We start from the raw sequence: 13,197 nt of genomic DNA, 5'->3' as shown, positions 1-13,197 counted from the left end.
CAAACACGAATAATCTTTGAAATCTTCACTAAATTATTTTTTTGTTGTTTTTCTTATACGTGATGATATATTCAAAATATTTTGACTAGTTTTAAAATATTTAAGGGATGTTTGAATATAGAAATTTTTTTTATTCTTTTTTTTATGATGTCAAAGAAATTGTTTTCGTTGGGTCAAAAAGTTTGTAAATTTAATATGAGGTTTCAAGGTTTCTCATAAGTTATTATAATAACAGTTAAAAAATATTAAAGAAACATAGGCATGATTTTATAAAAAGCATTCGGCGCTTACATTTTGTCAAAATTCGTCAAAAATCAATATAATTTGCACATTTTATTGTACTTAAGAATTCACAGTCATTTATTTTAATACCTAATGGTTGAAAATGTAATACAATATAATTCGTGATTTTTTTTTTATGAATATATAATTAAAATCTAAAATATTTTGATATTTAGATTAATTTTAGACTATTTATTCCACAAATCTATTTACTACCTACCTTAAATACTCGTGGTATGTCGGTATTGATTTATAATTTAAAAATAGCTTAAAATATATCATATGCTTTTAAAGTTTTGAATTTTACTAAACTCATCAAAATCTCGAAAAATTGTGATTTATTTTGTAGACTTCTAAATTTATAATATATACAGTTTTTATATCAGGGGATTAAAAACTTATAATAAACAGCTCATAAGAAATTTATAATGTTACCAAAGAATCTAAAAGAATATTTGAACATAGTTTTTTTTTATTGCTATATGCGTTCAAATTTGGACGAAATTAGATATTTAAACAAATAAATAATGATCTTATTCTGTTTTACTAAAAAGATTCTGAGCAGAGCGATGAATGTATTGATTTTACAATGATGTGTGTTTTTTTATTTTTATTTTTATTTTTGTGTCTATCATCACGTTTTGGGACAGTAAAAGTGCTTTTATTTTCTTCAACAGCATCTTTTCTGGTAGAAAAGTGAATCTAGAAACTAAAATTGTATTGGTTGGGTCAAAGAGCTTGACAATTTAATACAATGCTTTTTGTTTTGACTCAACGTGTTGACGGACATTTTCAATTTTCGTTTTTTTCTATATATATCAATACAATTGTACTCGTTGGGTAAAAAGGTATGAACATTTAGTACAAGACTCTTGATATACTGTTTCAATATTAGTCGAAAAATATTAAAAATACATGGGAACGATTTTGTTTATAAACGTTTAAAGTTCAAATGTTGACAACATTTTTCAAATTGAAAATGTACAAATTATTCTGTACTTCAATATTCATAAAATGTTCAACTTGTATAGCCAAGGACCAAAGATTTAAGTAAAGTTCCACACAAAAAAGTTATTCTGTAACCAAAAAATCTAAAAATCTAAAAGCATAGTTCTTATGTTTTTAATTTTTTTTATGTTTAAATGTGGACAAAATTACATATTAAATAACCAAAAACAATGATTTATGTTACTTTGTTGTTAATTAAAAGTATTATTCGTGGGTACTTGAAAGTTTATTATTATACTTTATACCCACAATGACTTTTAAAATTAATTTTTTTTCAAAAATGAGTTTAACCTCCTGTGTAGTACAAATGCTTCCTAGTAAAATACATTACTTTAATCACAATAATATCCTCAAAATATATACCTACTAAATTACTATTATAGACTGACAGTCCGTCTTCGATCAGAATCGTTCTTCATATACAATGATTTTATATGATTGAATTCTAATTTCACACCATCCATCACAGTGATCCACTCATAACCTTTAGTACAGCAGAGCGTCATCCACTTATCTGTTTTTTTATTTTTAAATTCATCTTTTTAACTTCTTTGAATGATCAAGTGAAACTGTATTTAAGATCTCAACCTAAATATATCAGATGGGAGTACGATTCATTAACTGCAATACTAATTAACTCGTTTCTTCAATAATGCAGCCTATATTTAGATATCAGAGTTATAATTATCTATTGTTTAATTAGTTTAATTAGTATATTCCTCATCGGTTGTTACTTATTCTGAATATTTTATTGGATTGGTAGGTAGATACTATTATTGTTAATAATAATAACAAATCACTGAGTCATATTCTAGGTGTACCTACACCTTGACCTAGGGTACATTTTACAGTAATAGGCAAAAATTGATAGTGATTTCTTATTAATTATTATGCAAATTGTAAACTAATTTTCATTTAAAATATTTTGTAAATAGTTTTATTATAACCTATTTAATATTTTTTCTTCCTATTAAATATATCAGAACAATCTCCCAAGAATTCAAAATTTTAGATGACAGTGGACCTTAAAACCTAAATTAAAGTGGCTCTTTAAATGATGAATTGGGTGTGCAAGTGTCAGTGCATATCATGCACTTCTCATGGCTCTACGCTCTTCCAATAAGTAATATTCGTTGGTTCCTTTAAAAGTTAAAAAAAAAAAATATTAATAAAATTTAAATATAGTATTAACACTGCCTAAATTTAACAACAAAACTAAACAACGTAATTTGGCTTTTCGAAACTTTATTATTTTTCTTTATAACTATACAAATTGTATTATTTTATTTTTTACAATAACAATTTGAATATATTTTTCCTCGATGCTTCCACGTTGATGATCTCGAAAATGTTTAACTTTCAGTGATGATTAATCCAATTGATAATCGCCTGGTGGTTTGCATTACTTCAAAGTTTGTCATTCTCAATTTTTACAGATTTATCGTCGATTTTTTGTGATTGTTTACTTTCTTTGTACATCCATCTATTTTGGAATTTAAACAAATCATCAATAACTTTGTAAGTATGTATCTTCTTTTTGTTTGGAAGGGGGGATAGGGTGGTATGTGGGATATAATTGTGTTAGAAACTTAGAAGTTACAGCAATAATTAAACATTCAAAAAGTAGAAGAATATAGAGCCGCCAAATATTATTTTAATTAAGCATCTATCCACCAATTTATTAAGTGTGTGAAGTTGATACCACCACTTTGTGCTACAAATTTCAAACCTATAAGCAAATATATTGCAAATTATTTGCAAACATTTGTAACCAATTTTTAGAATTTAGAAAGAATTACATTTTTTTATTCACATGAGATTTTTTTATCGAATTTAGATTTTTCTATTCAATTTAGATATTTTATTTAATTAGATTTTTGTATTAAACTTAAATTTTTTTACTAAAATTAGATTTATTTATCTATAAACCAATTTACTATTAATTTTCAAAACATTGGCATATTTTTTGAATCGATCGGACTAATTCACCGCTGGCATAAAAATTGTAAAATTAAACAAAAACACATATTATGTGCCACAAAATATTAGTAGAATTTTAAAATTCGTAGCTCAAACGGGGAGGCTGTGTGAAGTTATCCTCCCCTATCTTATTATTTTTATACTGGGCAGGAAAATGATTTGCAAATTCTGGAAACCGATTTGCAAAATTAGTGCATAATTTTCGAATGAATGGTGGGAGGCCAACTTCACGTACGTGATTGAGCAAATGTGCTATAATTCAAAAAATTGCTTATCGAATTTTATCACAATATTTTTTCATAAAAGAAGTCTGTAGCACAATGTGGTGGTGTCAACTTCTCCCACGTCAATTTATTAGCTTAAATACGAAAATTTAGCATAACAAAAATTGGAATTAGAAAATCTATGTTTTAATGAAAATTTAACCATGTGATTTAGTTATATAAGCCGCTTAGATTTATGTCGATTACTCACAAATATATTACAGTCGCCGGTATGGCTAAGATTGATCCTATTAAACTGTACGCTCCCGGTAACGTGTCTACTGTACTTTTGTAGATCACCGTATATAGCGGACCGAACACGATCGGAACAAGCGATTCGACGATGCCGTAAATGGCTGTAACTTGTCCTATAAATTATAATTTATTTCATTATAATTTGTAATAGTATGTACATTTTAAAATAGATAGAAAAAAATGAACAATATACAACGATTCTTACCTAATTCATCGGGTCCAACTATTTTTGCCATAATTGATCTCGCTGTTATGAAAATCGTACCTCCCATAATGTCTACTAACGGTCCTGAAATCAATATCACTTATATATATATTTTTTATGCCACTTTGACACAATAGGGCTATACAAGTAAATGTTATTTGGTAATTTAAATGTCGTTTGGATCTCATCGGAACATTATAGTAGTTACTAATCAGTATCGTATTATTTTTAAACAAAAACACAGTGATGCCATCATCACTTTGAAAAACAATTATATAAGTAACGAAAATTTAATTAAGTTGCACATTGTATGTATAGTATACATATTATTAGTATCCACTATACTTAGAAATCAGAATATTTTCTATTTATCATTGAATTTAAATTATTGTAATGACTAGTGATTAATATAATATAATTATAATATATATATTACTGCCCAGGTCCGATGAGAATGAAATGCATCAGGATGAAAATATAATACTCGTTCACTGTACATGTTAATAGGTAGTTAAATAATAACTAACATGTTTTGATAAATATTAAGTACACACCCAAATAGTATACCCATTGTTCTGTCGCCAAAGCGTAACATACTCCAGCAGCAATTTTTCCTGCACATGCCATCACTCCAATTAAACTATCGTCGATTTTAAGCACGTGGCTAAATAAGCCAATGCAAATTGCTGTACCTAAAATATAAGATACATTAAAAAAAAATTTAAAAAGGTAGCCGTAATGAACATTGTTGAAAGGAAATCACGTATAACTCTAAATAACGCTGTATTTACTACAGTTTTTATTTTAATTTTATTATTTCACAGAATAATACCTTGAATACCTCATATTTGTTTGTCCATTGACAATAATTACAATCACGAAAGTGGTGGGTGTCACTTTTAGCAGCGGTATCACTCGGAAATGATGGGAGATATGAAAACAAAATTTAGTATTCTAGGTATTCTTCTAAGTATTTTCTAACTACCGTTTTGATCCAAAAAGTCTGAGTTTTTAAATTACCTACTACACTAGTGACCATGGAGAAAGTAGAAAACACACTGAAATCAACTTCGTTCCATCTGAATCGGGCACGCGTATTCAAATACGATACCGAAAGATCACCTGTAAAATTATTGTGCAACTTTAGTCTCATTACAATTATTACAAATATGAAGTTTATTTTGAGTGTGTATATTAGTACATAATATTATACTAGTATTTAGTAATTAAAACTACTTCATTATTTACTAGTTATCTATTAACGTAGTATTTAAGTCTCTAGTAAGAGTATAAATGTGTACAAAATTTGTCTACTAACCGTTTAAAGGTCCCATGATTAAAAATGCAATTAACATTAACATGATTATTCTGAGTTTTCGATTATGTGGACCGTCCTTGAACGTCACTTTAAAAGCTTCTCGAATGTGTTTTGCGTTGAAAAAACCATTAAACAAACCATCATTTCTTGTCTGTGTTGTTGTATTCTCCTGTTCGTTGGGTGACACTTCTTTTATAAATACTAGACCATACAGAAGACCTATTACACATAGGGCTGAAGACAAACCGTACACACCATAGAACCCTAGCTTCTGAAATGTAATACCAGACAACGCTGTACCGATAGCCATGCCTACTGTGGATAGTAAGTTGACAATACCGATTCGTAGAGTTTTCATTTCTTCCTGAAAAAGTATAATATATTTATATTATACATATCAGAACCGATATTATTATTGGCGGACATTCTAATAAAAACAAAACAAAAAACTGATTGCATTATTATTTGTTATACAGGCTGCACCTGCACTCGTGCGTGAAAGTGAAGGCCGTCGTGTTATCAGTTTCTAATGTATTTAAGTGGTCATATTATGCACTTTTTAAAGTGTAAACGTGTTAGGAACACCGTGAAATTCAAGTATGAATTCTAAATAAATGGGTGTAAAGGGCTCATATCATTATTTATTTTTTTTGTGATGTTATGATAAATGAGGATCATGAGATAGCAAAGAGCATAATTGTGTATGAACTGCAGGACTCAGAGGAGACACTTTGAGGTATCCTGTTTCGACCATCAGTATAATTTAAATTTAAAATGTAGGTACAAGTTATTGTTACATAATAGGTAGAGTATCGAATTTTATGTTATGGTATATTTTATCCTTTTTGTATTTTTGGATTTTTGTTAGTAATCTTTACGAAATATAATGGATTTGAAAAAAAATTGGATGTTTATTGCATATTGAAGTGAGATTTAACTATAGGTGAACTGTTTTAAATTGTACAACTAATTAAGTTTGAGTAATTTCACCAATAAAACTATATGTTTAATATTAATTAATACAGTTACTTCAGTACTTCATAAATAAATCAATAATTATCAAATAAACAGTTTTATTGTATAAATTAAAAAAAAACCTATAGTTCGTAATCAGATTTTTAAGCAATTTCACTAAAAATACCATGTGTTTGGCATTAAATAAATTATTAATAAATTAATAGTTATTACATTTTTATTTATTTTTTATTTTTAATAAGAAATATACAATCTGTCTCCTTGGGCACAATAAGAATATGTGATAAGTGGGAGATTTTGTACATGAAAAAGCTTGATGGAAGAAGAAATCCAGCGAAAGCACTACCTATTTGTTTGTCTATTTTTTTTTATTTATTTTTTTTTAAAATTAATTATTGAGTTAATCTCTAAACCAATTTCTTTTTAGTCGTCGTGTGGGATTGCCCTGAATTGTACGTGAAGCTAAATTTGATGTAAGGGGATTGGGATGAGTTGGAAGTCTATTATGACATCGTTTGTAAAATGTTACTGCTTTAGCGGAAACTGTTTTTATATTTAAGTCTGTGTGCCGAGTATATTTGGAGACGTTAGTGATTATGCGTAAGGTTTTATTTTGAACGGTTTGAATTTTGTTAACTTAAGATATTTTTGCATAGCCCCTTAGTTGTAGGCCATAAGTCCACATGGGCTTGATTAAAGATTTATAGATGAGAAGTTTGTTGTTTAGTTTGGTATGTTTGTTAGATATTAGTGTTTTGATTGAGCGTGGTTGTTCATTTAGAGCAAGTTTTTTAGTTCTAACATACAGTCCCAAGACAAGACGACGGTACCTCACCGATTGAGATGGGGGCAGGATTGGAATATTACCTAGGGAGACTTCTGAGCAGGGAGGGAGACGAAGTGTGAAAGTATTATGAATTGGATTTTGATTTGTTGACTTGGACACCCCATTTTTTATACCAGACAGACATCAGGCCAAGGTGATTTTGAAGACTCGATCAAACAGTGTGTGGGTTTTCGTGTACTAATATAATTGTCTTAATAATAATCAAAAAATGATTTAATTGGGTAGACTTAAAAAAAAAATTTTTTTGTGTAATAATTGTTTTAGTTGATTATTTATATTTTCCTTTTTCACGATTTTATTGCATAAAATATTATATGGGATATCATTATACTTTTTAGTGCATCAAAATCCATACCTTGTACAGGGGAGACGTAGAACACTTACCCCGGTGACGTCGGCCACATAGCTGAACATCGCGTTAAACAGAACCATTCTGCCGCCGGCCAGTGACGTAGGCACCGCCTCGACGATGCCGACCACCTCCATGCGGAGCTCTCTGAACCAGTAGACGCAGGCCACCAGGCCAACGACGCGGGCCAGTTCGCTGGCCACGGGCATCAGCATGCACGGCACACGCTTCCGCCGCCGGTCGCTCCAGGACCCGACGAACACGGCCAGCGCGCACGGCACAATGCTCTGGACGACCAACTGCCACAAGAGCATGTCGGCCACCAGCCGCTGAGTGGCCACCTCATACTGGTGCAGTGGGTCACTGGCGTTCGTCTTGGATTTGGCCAGCAGCGCGGCGCACGTGTCGTCGTCAAACTGGAGGTTCACCGAGCACGCCTTCTGCAGGCTCAGGTTCTGGTTGGCCAGCATAATGACCGTCCGGGACACGATGTAACAGCACACCAGTGGTTCCACGTGGATTGCGCTTAGCGCTCGCTTTGTTCGCGACCAGACGGTCTCCTGTCCATCCGGCGTCGTGTCGCCGTCCCGGTCACGTGACTCATCCTTAGACATGTCGGCGTACCAGCTCGTTACTGTTTGTTTTCCTTTTTGGTGGTGCGCTGTCACGGCTCCCACGTTTGGCCACCCTGAAAACCTGTACAAAATACGCTGTGAAATGGTATTGATATGATGGACGACGGTATTGCGGTAATACAATCGATACTAGTGTGGAACGGTATATATAGAGCTATTTCCTTCCTAATAGCTACAATCATTCAATATTATTCGAATGGTTATCAATTATCATATATGTTTTTTTTTTTCATATGCTGGTAAAGTGTATTAGTGGAAAAGGAAAATGTATGGTTTTTCTGGAATCGGGAATTCCCCAACTAAACAATAAATAAGAGTATTTTTATGTTAATAATATTATAGGTAAGACACTTAGTCTTGCCTACTTTGATTTAACGAATATTGAAATTAATTGTTTTTCAAAAAAATTTTCAATGAGGGTTTTTTTACTAAAAAAAAAAATGTAATTCTATATCAATATTTAATAAGTATTTTAAAAAGGCATTTGTTTTTCTTTTCGTTACAACGTTTAAATAATACATGACATAATATTAAAAAACACCTTATCCATATAACATTATTAAAGTATAGTACTTATATAGGTCTACAAGTATATTGACATATTGTATTTTAAGGTAGCTAAATGGTACAAGTTAAAATACCTACAATAAAAAATTGGGCAAGTAGGGAATGGCTCTGTTGTAGAGTAGTCGTCAAATATACCTTGCCATTGATTGGGCTGCCGTATAATGATTTATGGATCATTGATCATGGATGTGTTAAATTTTAATTCAATGATATGTTTATCATAGTGTACAAAAAACGATTCTGAGCGGAAACGGTCAAAATTTTTGGTGACCATGGTACAAATCAATTATTTTAATAATAATATTAATATAAAAAAAAGCATGTTCTCATTTATTTTTTGTGTTCCCCAATATTTTGAAGAAAAAATTAAGTACCAATCAACTAGATCTAATTTTCTACAAGAAAGCACCTTCAAAGTTAATGATTTAGGAGAATTTTTTCTACTGTTAAAAGTATTTACATACTTAAAAACGGTGCATCCAAATTGCATGTCAAAAAAATAAATATAAATTGGAATGTCTAAATTGAATGCCGTCTCTTGGAGGGGTATGTCCGAATAATATAACTAAATAACTTACTTTCCACTGAAGAAACGGGCTTTCGTTACATTTCCATAAAATATATAAATATTGTAGAATGTTGGAAAAGTATTGTTATATTTTAAAACTTAAATTAGGAAAGTCCAAAAAAAAGTTTAAGTTGTGCACATACATAACTGCATGTTATCATAAATGAACATGTGATTCAAAGCTTGCAATTCGGACCGACACCTCTAAGACATGGAATGCAATTCAGACAGACTCTTCCAAGAGATGGCTGAAATTCAGACAGACCCTTCCAAGAGGCGGAATGCAATTGATACATTTTTTTTTTTGTGATTTGGATGCAGATCTCAAAACATTGTTGTAAAACCAATAGAATGATAGCTCCATGAGACCTAAAATAAATTGCATATTTTTACTTATTTACTATTGATTTGTAAGCCTAAAAATATAAGAATTCGATATTAATAAATATATGAAAGTCATTTAAATCTAAAAATTTTATACTTAGCGCATACTGGTAAGAGAAAATTAACTTGCAGTAATAGATAGGTACTGCACCTGATACAAAACCTTAAAAAAATAAATACTTCTGCTAATGCATAATAATTCTCAACTATTAATATGGGTACTTATTATTGCTTAATAACTTAGAACTGAAATTTAATTTTAAATACATTTTCCAACTGATAACTATTCATTACGAGATAAATAGTAACTAAACTGTACTAATATAATATTTGCACTATAGAAGTTAATCGCAGTGAACATTATATCTATTGCGTATTATTAAATTAATTTTTTTATAATATTATAATATAATAATAATATATAAATTTATTTTTTATTAAAACAATTGTATTCACAATATTCGTGGTGCATAATGAGTAAATGGTATAATAGGTACAATTTTAGTTAGTATAATAAGATATTTTGTTAATTGATATATAACTATAGTTACGTAGCTACATTTAATATTTATACAGTTCACTTTAATTAATTATATTGTTTTACCTGATTTAATGAACATAATATATATGTGAGTATTGGAAAAGTTGAGTTGTAATCATAATTATGGTTTTTACGTTATTTTATTTTCATCTCAGTTTTAATCAAAAAAAATCTAAAACAATTATCAATTTAAAAGAGTATTTAAGACTATAGAAAAAAATAAAGTAATACTACACGTACCACGTACACAAACATACTAACTATATTTGTGAAATAATAAAGAGTAATAGTCGGCATGTTTCAAACATCATTATTATACATTTTATTTTGTTATCATGGGTTCAAAGAGGTCATTTAAATTTGACGAACAGAATAGATATACAAAAAATTCTAGTTATTTATAATATTTACCTAATCACAAACATTTTCATATAAATAATTAAATTAAAATAATATTATTTTCTAATAACTAAACAAATAAAATATAATCTGGTAAATTCAAGTCTATACATTTAAATTTTTTATTAACAACCATTTATCTTGATTTAAATTACTTCAGTGGTATATTACAATGTAGAAGGTACACTGAAAACATTTGTAATGACGTACTCAGGCGTAGCAGGTATTATTGTATTAATTGTAACTCTCAGACCTGTGCAATACCATCAGTAGTAAAGTATTTGAAGCCTAACTGGAATATTAAACTTGTTATTAATAACAAAACAACAAACGAGTAAACCTATATGTTATCATAAATAATTAATATATTTTATAACGAAATAACGAATGTATAAGTATAGGTAATTGTGAGTTGTGAGTTATAAGCCATCTCTATAGGTATTACCTATAGTGGTCACTGATCACTATTTTTTCTGGAAATTTGGCACTAGTATGGGTAATAATAGGATATGATGTAAAAATATGCCAATACTTATACTGCCGTCAAAAGCTACTATAAGCTGAAGTGCAGAACTCCACCCGAATAATCCACCAATAATTTCATATTGTTGATTGTCATTATTTAGTTTATGTATTGTCATATTGACAATATGGTTCTTAACCTAACCTGTGATATTTTTGAAAAAAAATTAACTTCTATTGAAATTGAGTTACTTTTTCAACTCATAAGTAATGTAACTTGGCCAAATAAAAAAAAAGTAACTTAAAAATAATTGAGTTTCAATTTTGATAAGAAATTGGTAATGTAATTTAATTTCCAAAAAAAAAATTTTCTCAACGCTGTCAATACAGCATAATTAATATTTACCATTTGAAATACCATACGCAATGCTTATCAAACAACTATGCTTCCACTGATAGCGGGATTTCGCTATCTAGTACTAGTACTATATAGAAATCAGTTCTCATTTCTTAATAATATTATCTATTGAGATACCAAAATAATAGCGCCACCAGTCAGTCCAGCTTAAAATTATCTAACAAAATTATAATATTAAATATTTAAAAACTGACTTATGCCATTTCTTACCAAAACCGCCATGCGTTATGTATTCATTTATGATGTGTGTGTGTGTTTTTTGTTTGTCTGTCATCACCTTTTGGGGCAGTATACAGATTTTAATTTCTATAAATATGTTTAAGTACAGTGCTTAGGTTAAATACACTTCGTATTACCAATTATTATATTATTATTTGTTATTAATACTGCACAATATTATAATGTAGTTAATTTAGCACGTATGTCACTAAAATAATGGATGGTTTTTTTGTGCGTGTGTGATAAAGAATTTAACTGATTTAGATGATTAAAAATCAAATTTAAATATTATTAAAATTAAAAAAATATATTTGTTTTTTTACCTCCATACGTTTTATGTACTTTAAAACTTTAATCTCATTTGATATATTTATACAAATATATACTTACCCCAAATTGTTTTTGCATAACATTTATATCTAAATATTGACAATTTACAATTTTATCTTATATATTGTACCATACTCTCTCAAAGACATAAAAAACTCGTCCAAAAAACATTACTTTTATTATGAGTGTAAATACATAATTTGCCCAAACGCATGGCGCTCATCAAATAATGTACAAGGATAATTGTATAGCCAAAGTTGTGCGCCCCGCATTTTTTTGAAATTTTGAATTTTAATGAAAGTCCCTAGAAATTGAATACTTATTGGATTACATAGGATTTCCTTTCGTTACCTACTGAAATAAAGTAGTATAAATGTTTAAAATTTGAGTTTAAAATTTTTAAATCATGGTAAATCTTTGAGAATTACATTTGTCAAGGGCAACGCCGTGCAGAATCATCAATACTTTTTCTTTTTAAATTAAAATTTTATTTGTACGTAATACGTACTACGTATTTATACTAAGTAAGTATATCGTATATGTACACAAACATACGTAAGATATCAATAAATGTAAATATTCAATTAATATGTTTTACCTCATGAATTTGTAAACAATGTTGCATACTACTCTTAGTAGTTAATTCTGTAATCAAAAAATCTAAAAAATGTATGAAACATATGACTTATAATTTTTTTGTATTCAATTTTGGATGAAATTACATATTGTTCAATAACCAAGAATAATGATTTAAGTTATTTTGTTGTGATTTAAAAATATATTATTCGGGGTACCCATATGACATTTTTAGAGTTTATTATTATATTTTATACACACTATGACTTTTAAAATGTAATTTTATTGACAAAAATGAATATGACCTGCTGTAGTATTAATGCTTAATATTAAAATAAATTACTTAAATCACAATAGCATCATCAAATATACTAAATTACTATGTTATATTACAGACTGACAGACCGTCCTCGCTCAGATATTATTTATTTTCATTATATAATAAATATAAAAGCCAAAAAAACACTGAACATTATTAAAGTTCTTTCAAGCACGAAATGGGGATCAGACTCTTTAGATTAGTTAAATAGTTAATTAGTTTTAACCCTAATTAACATTTACAATTAACTAATCAGATCAATTTTGGACTACAGATTCCCTTTATATATGACATCGA

The 13,197-nt window shown here is 29.0% G+C and overlaps 1 protein-coding gene across 4 annotated transcripts; it reads right to left on the bottom strand.

The window, feature by feature from the left end:
• Positions 1-2,541: 2,541 nt before the first annotated feature.
• Positions 2,542-10,454, bottom strand: LOC111029452. Of its 4 annotated transcripts, XM_022308456.1 has the most exons (9): positions 10,241-10,454; positions 9,518-9,621; positions 7,518-8,178; positions 5,312-5,675; positions 5,014-5,115; positions 4,548-4,685; positions 3,994-4,077; positions 3,745-3,901; positions 2,542-2,773 (listed from the first exon to the last, which is right to left on the bottom strand). In XM_022308456.1, exons 3-9 carry the CDS (start codon positions 8,094-8,096, stop codon positions 2,698-2,700), a joined length of 1,500 nt encoding a protein of 499 aa, XP_022164148.1. In that variant the 5' UTR covers positions 8,097-8,178; positions 9,518-9,621; positions 10,241-10,454; the 3' UTR covers positions 2,542-2,697. The 4 variants fall into 4 exon arrangements, with proteins under 4 accessions (XP_022164148.1, XP_022164147.1, XP_022164146.1 ...); XM_022308455.1 differs by lacking the exon at positions 9,518-9,621; XM_022308454.1 differs by lacking the exons at positions 9,518-9,621; positions 10,241-10,454 and adding an exon at positions 9,396-9,511.
• Between the last annotated feature and the right edge of the window lie 2,743 nt (positions 10,455-13,197).

This window comes from Myzus persicae, unplaced genomic scaffold, assembly GCF_001856785.1.
Source record: "Myzus persicae strain clone G006 unplaced genomic scaffold, MPER_G0061.0, whole genome shotgun sequence".
NCBI lineage: Eukaryota > Metazoa > Arthropoda > Insecta > Hemiptera > Aphididae > Myzus > Myzus persicae.
Note: the sequence above shows the minus strand (reverse complement) of the source record. Positions and strands in the feature narration are given on the sequence as shown.

Coding starts and splice junctions, on each gene's coding strand:
- LOC111029452 (XM_022308453.1), bottom strand. CDS start 9,174: ATGCAATTTGGATGCACCGTTTTTAA. Junction 8,179..9,148: donor TTTGGATGCACCGTTTTTAA/GTATGTAAATAC, acceptor TATTTTGTACAG/GTTTTCAGGGTGGCCAAACG. Junction 5,676..7,517: donor ATGTGGCCGACGTCACCGGG/GTAAGTGTTCTA, acceptor ATACTTTTTCAG/GAAGAAATGAAAACTCTACG.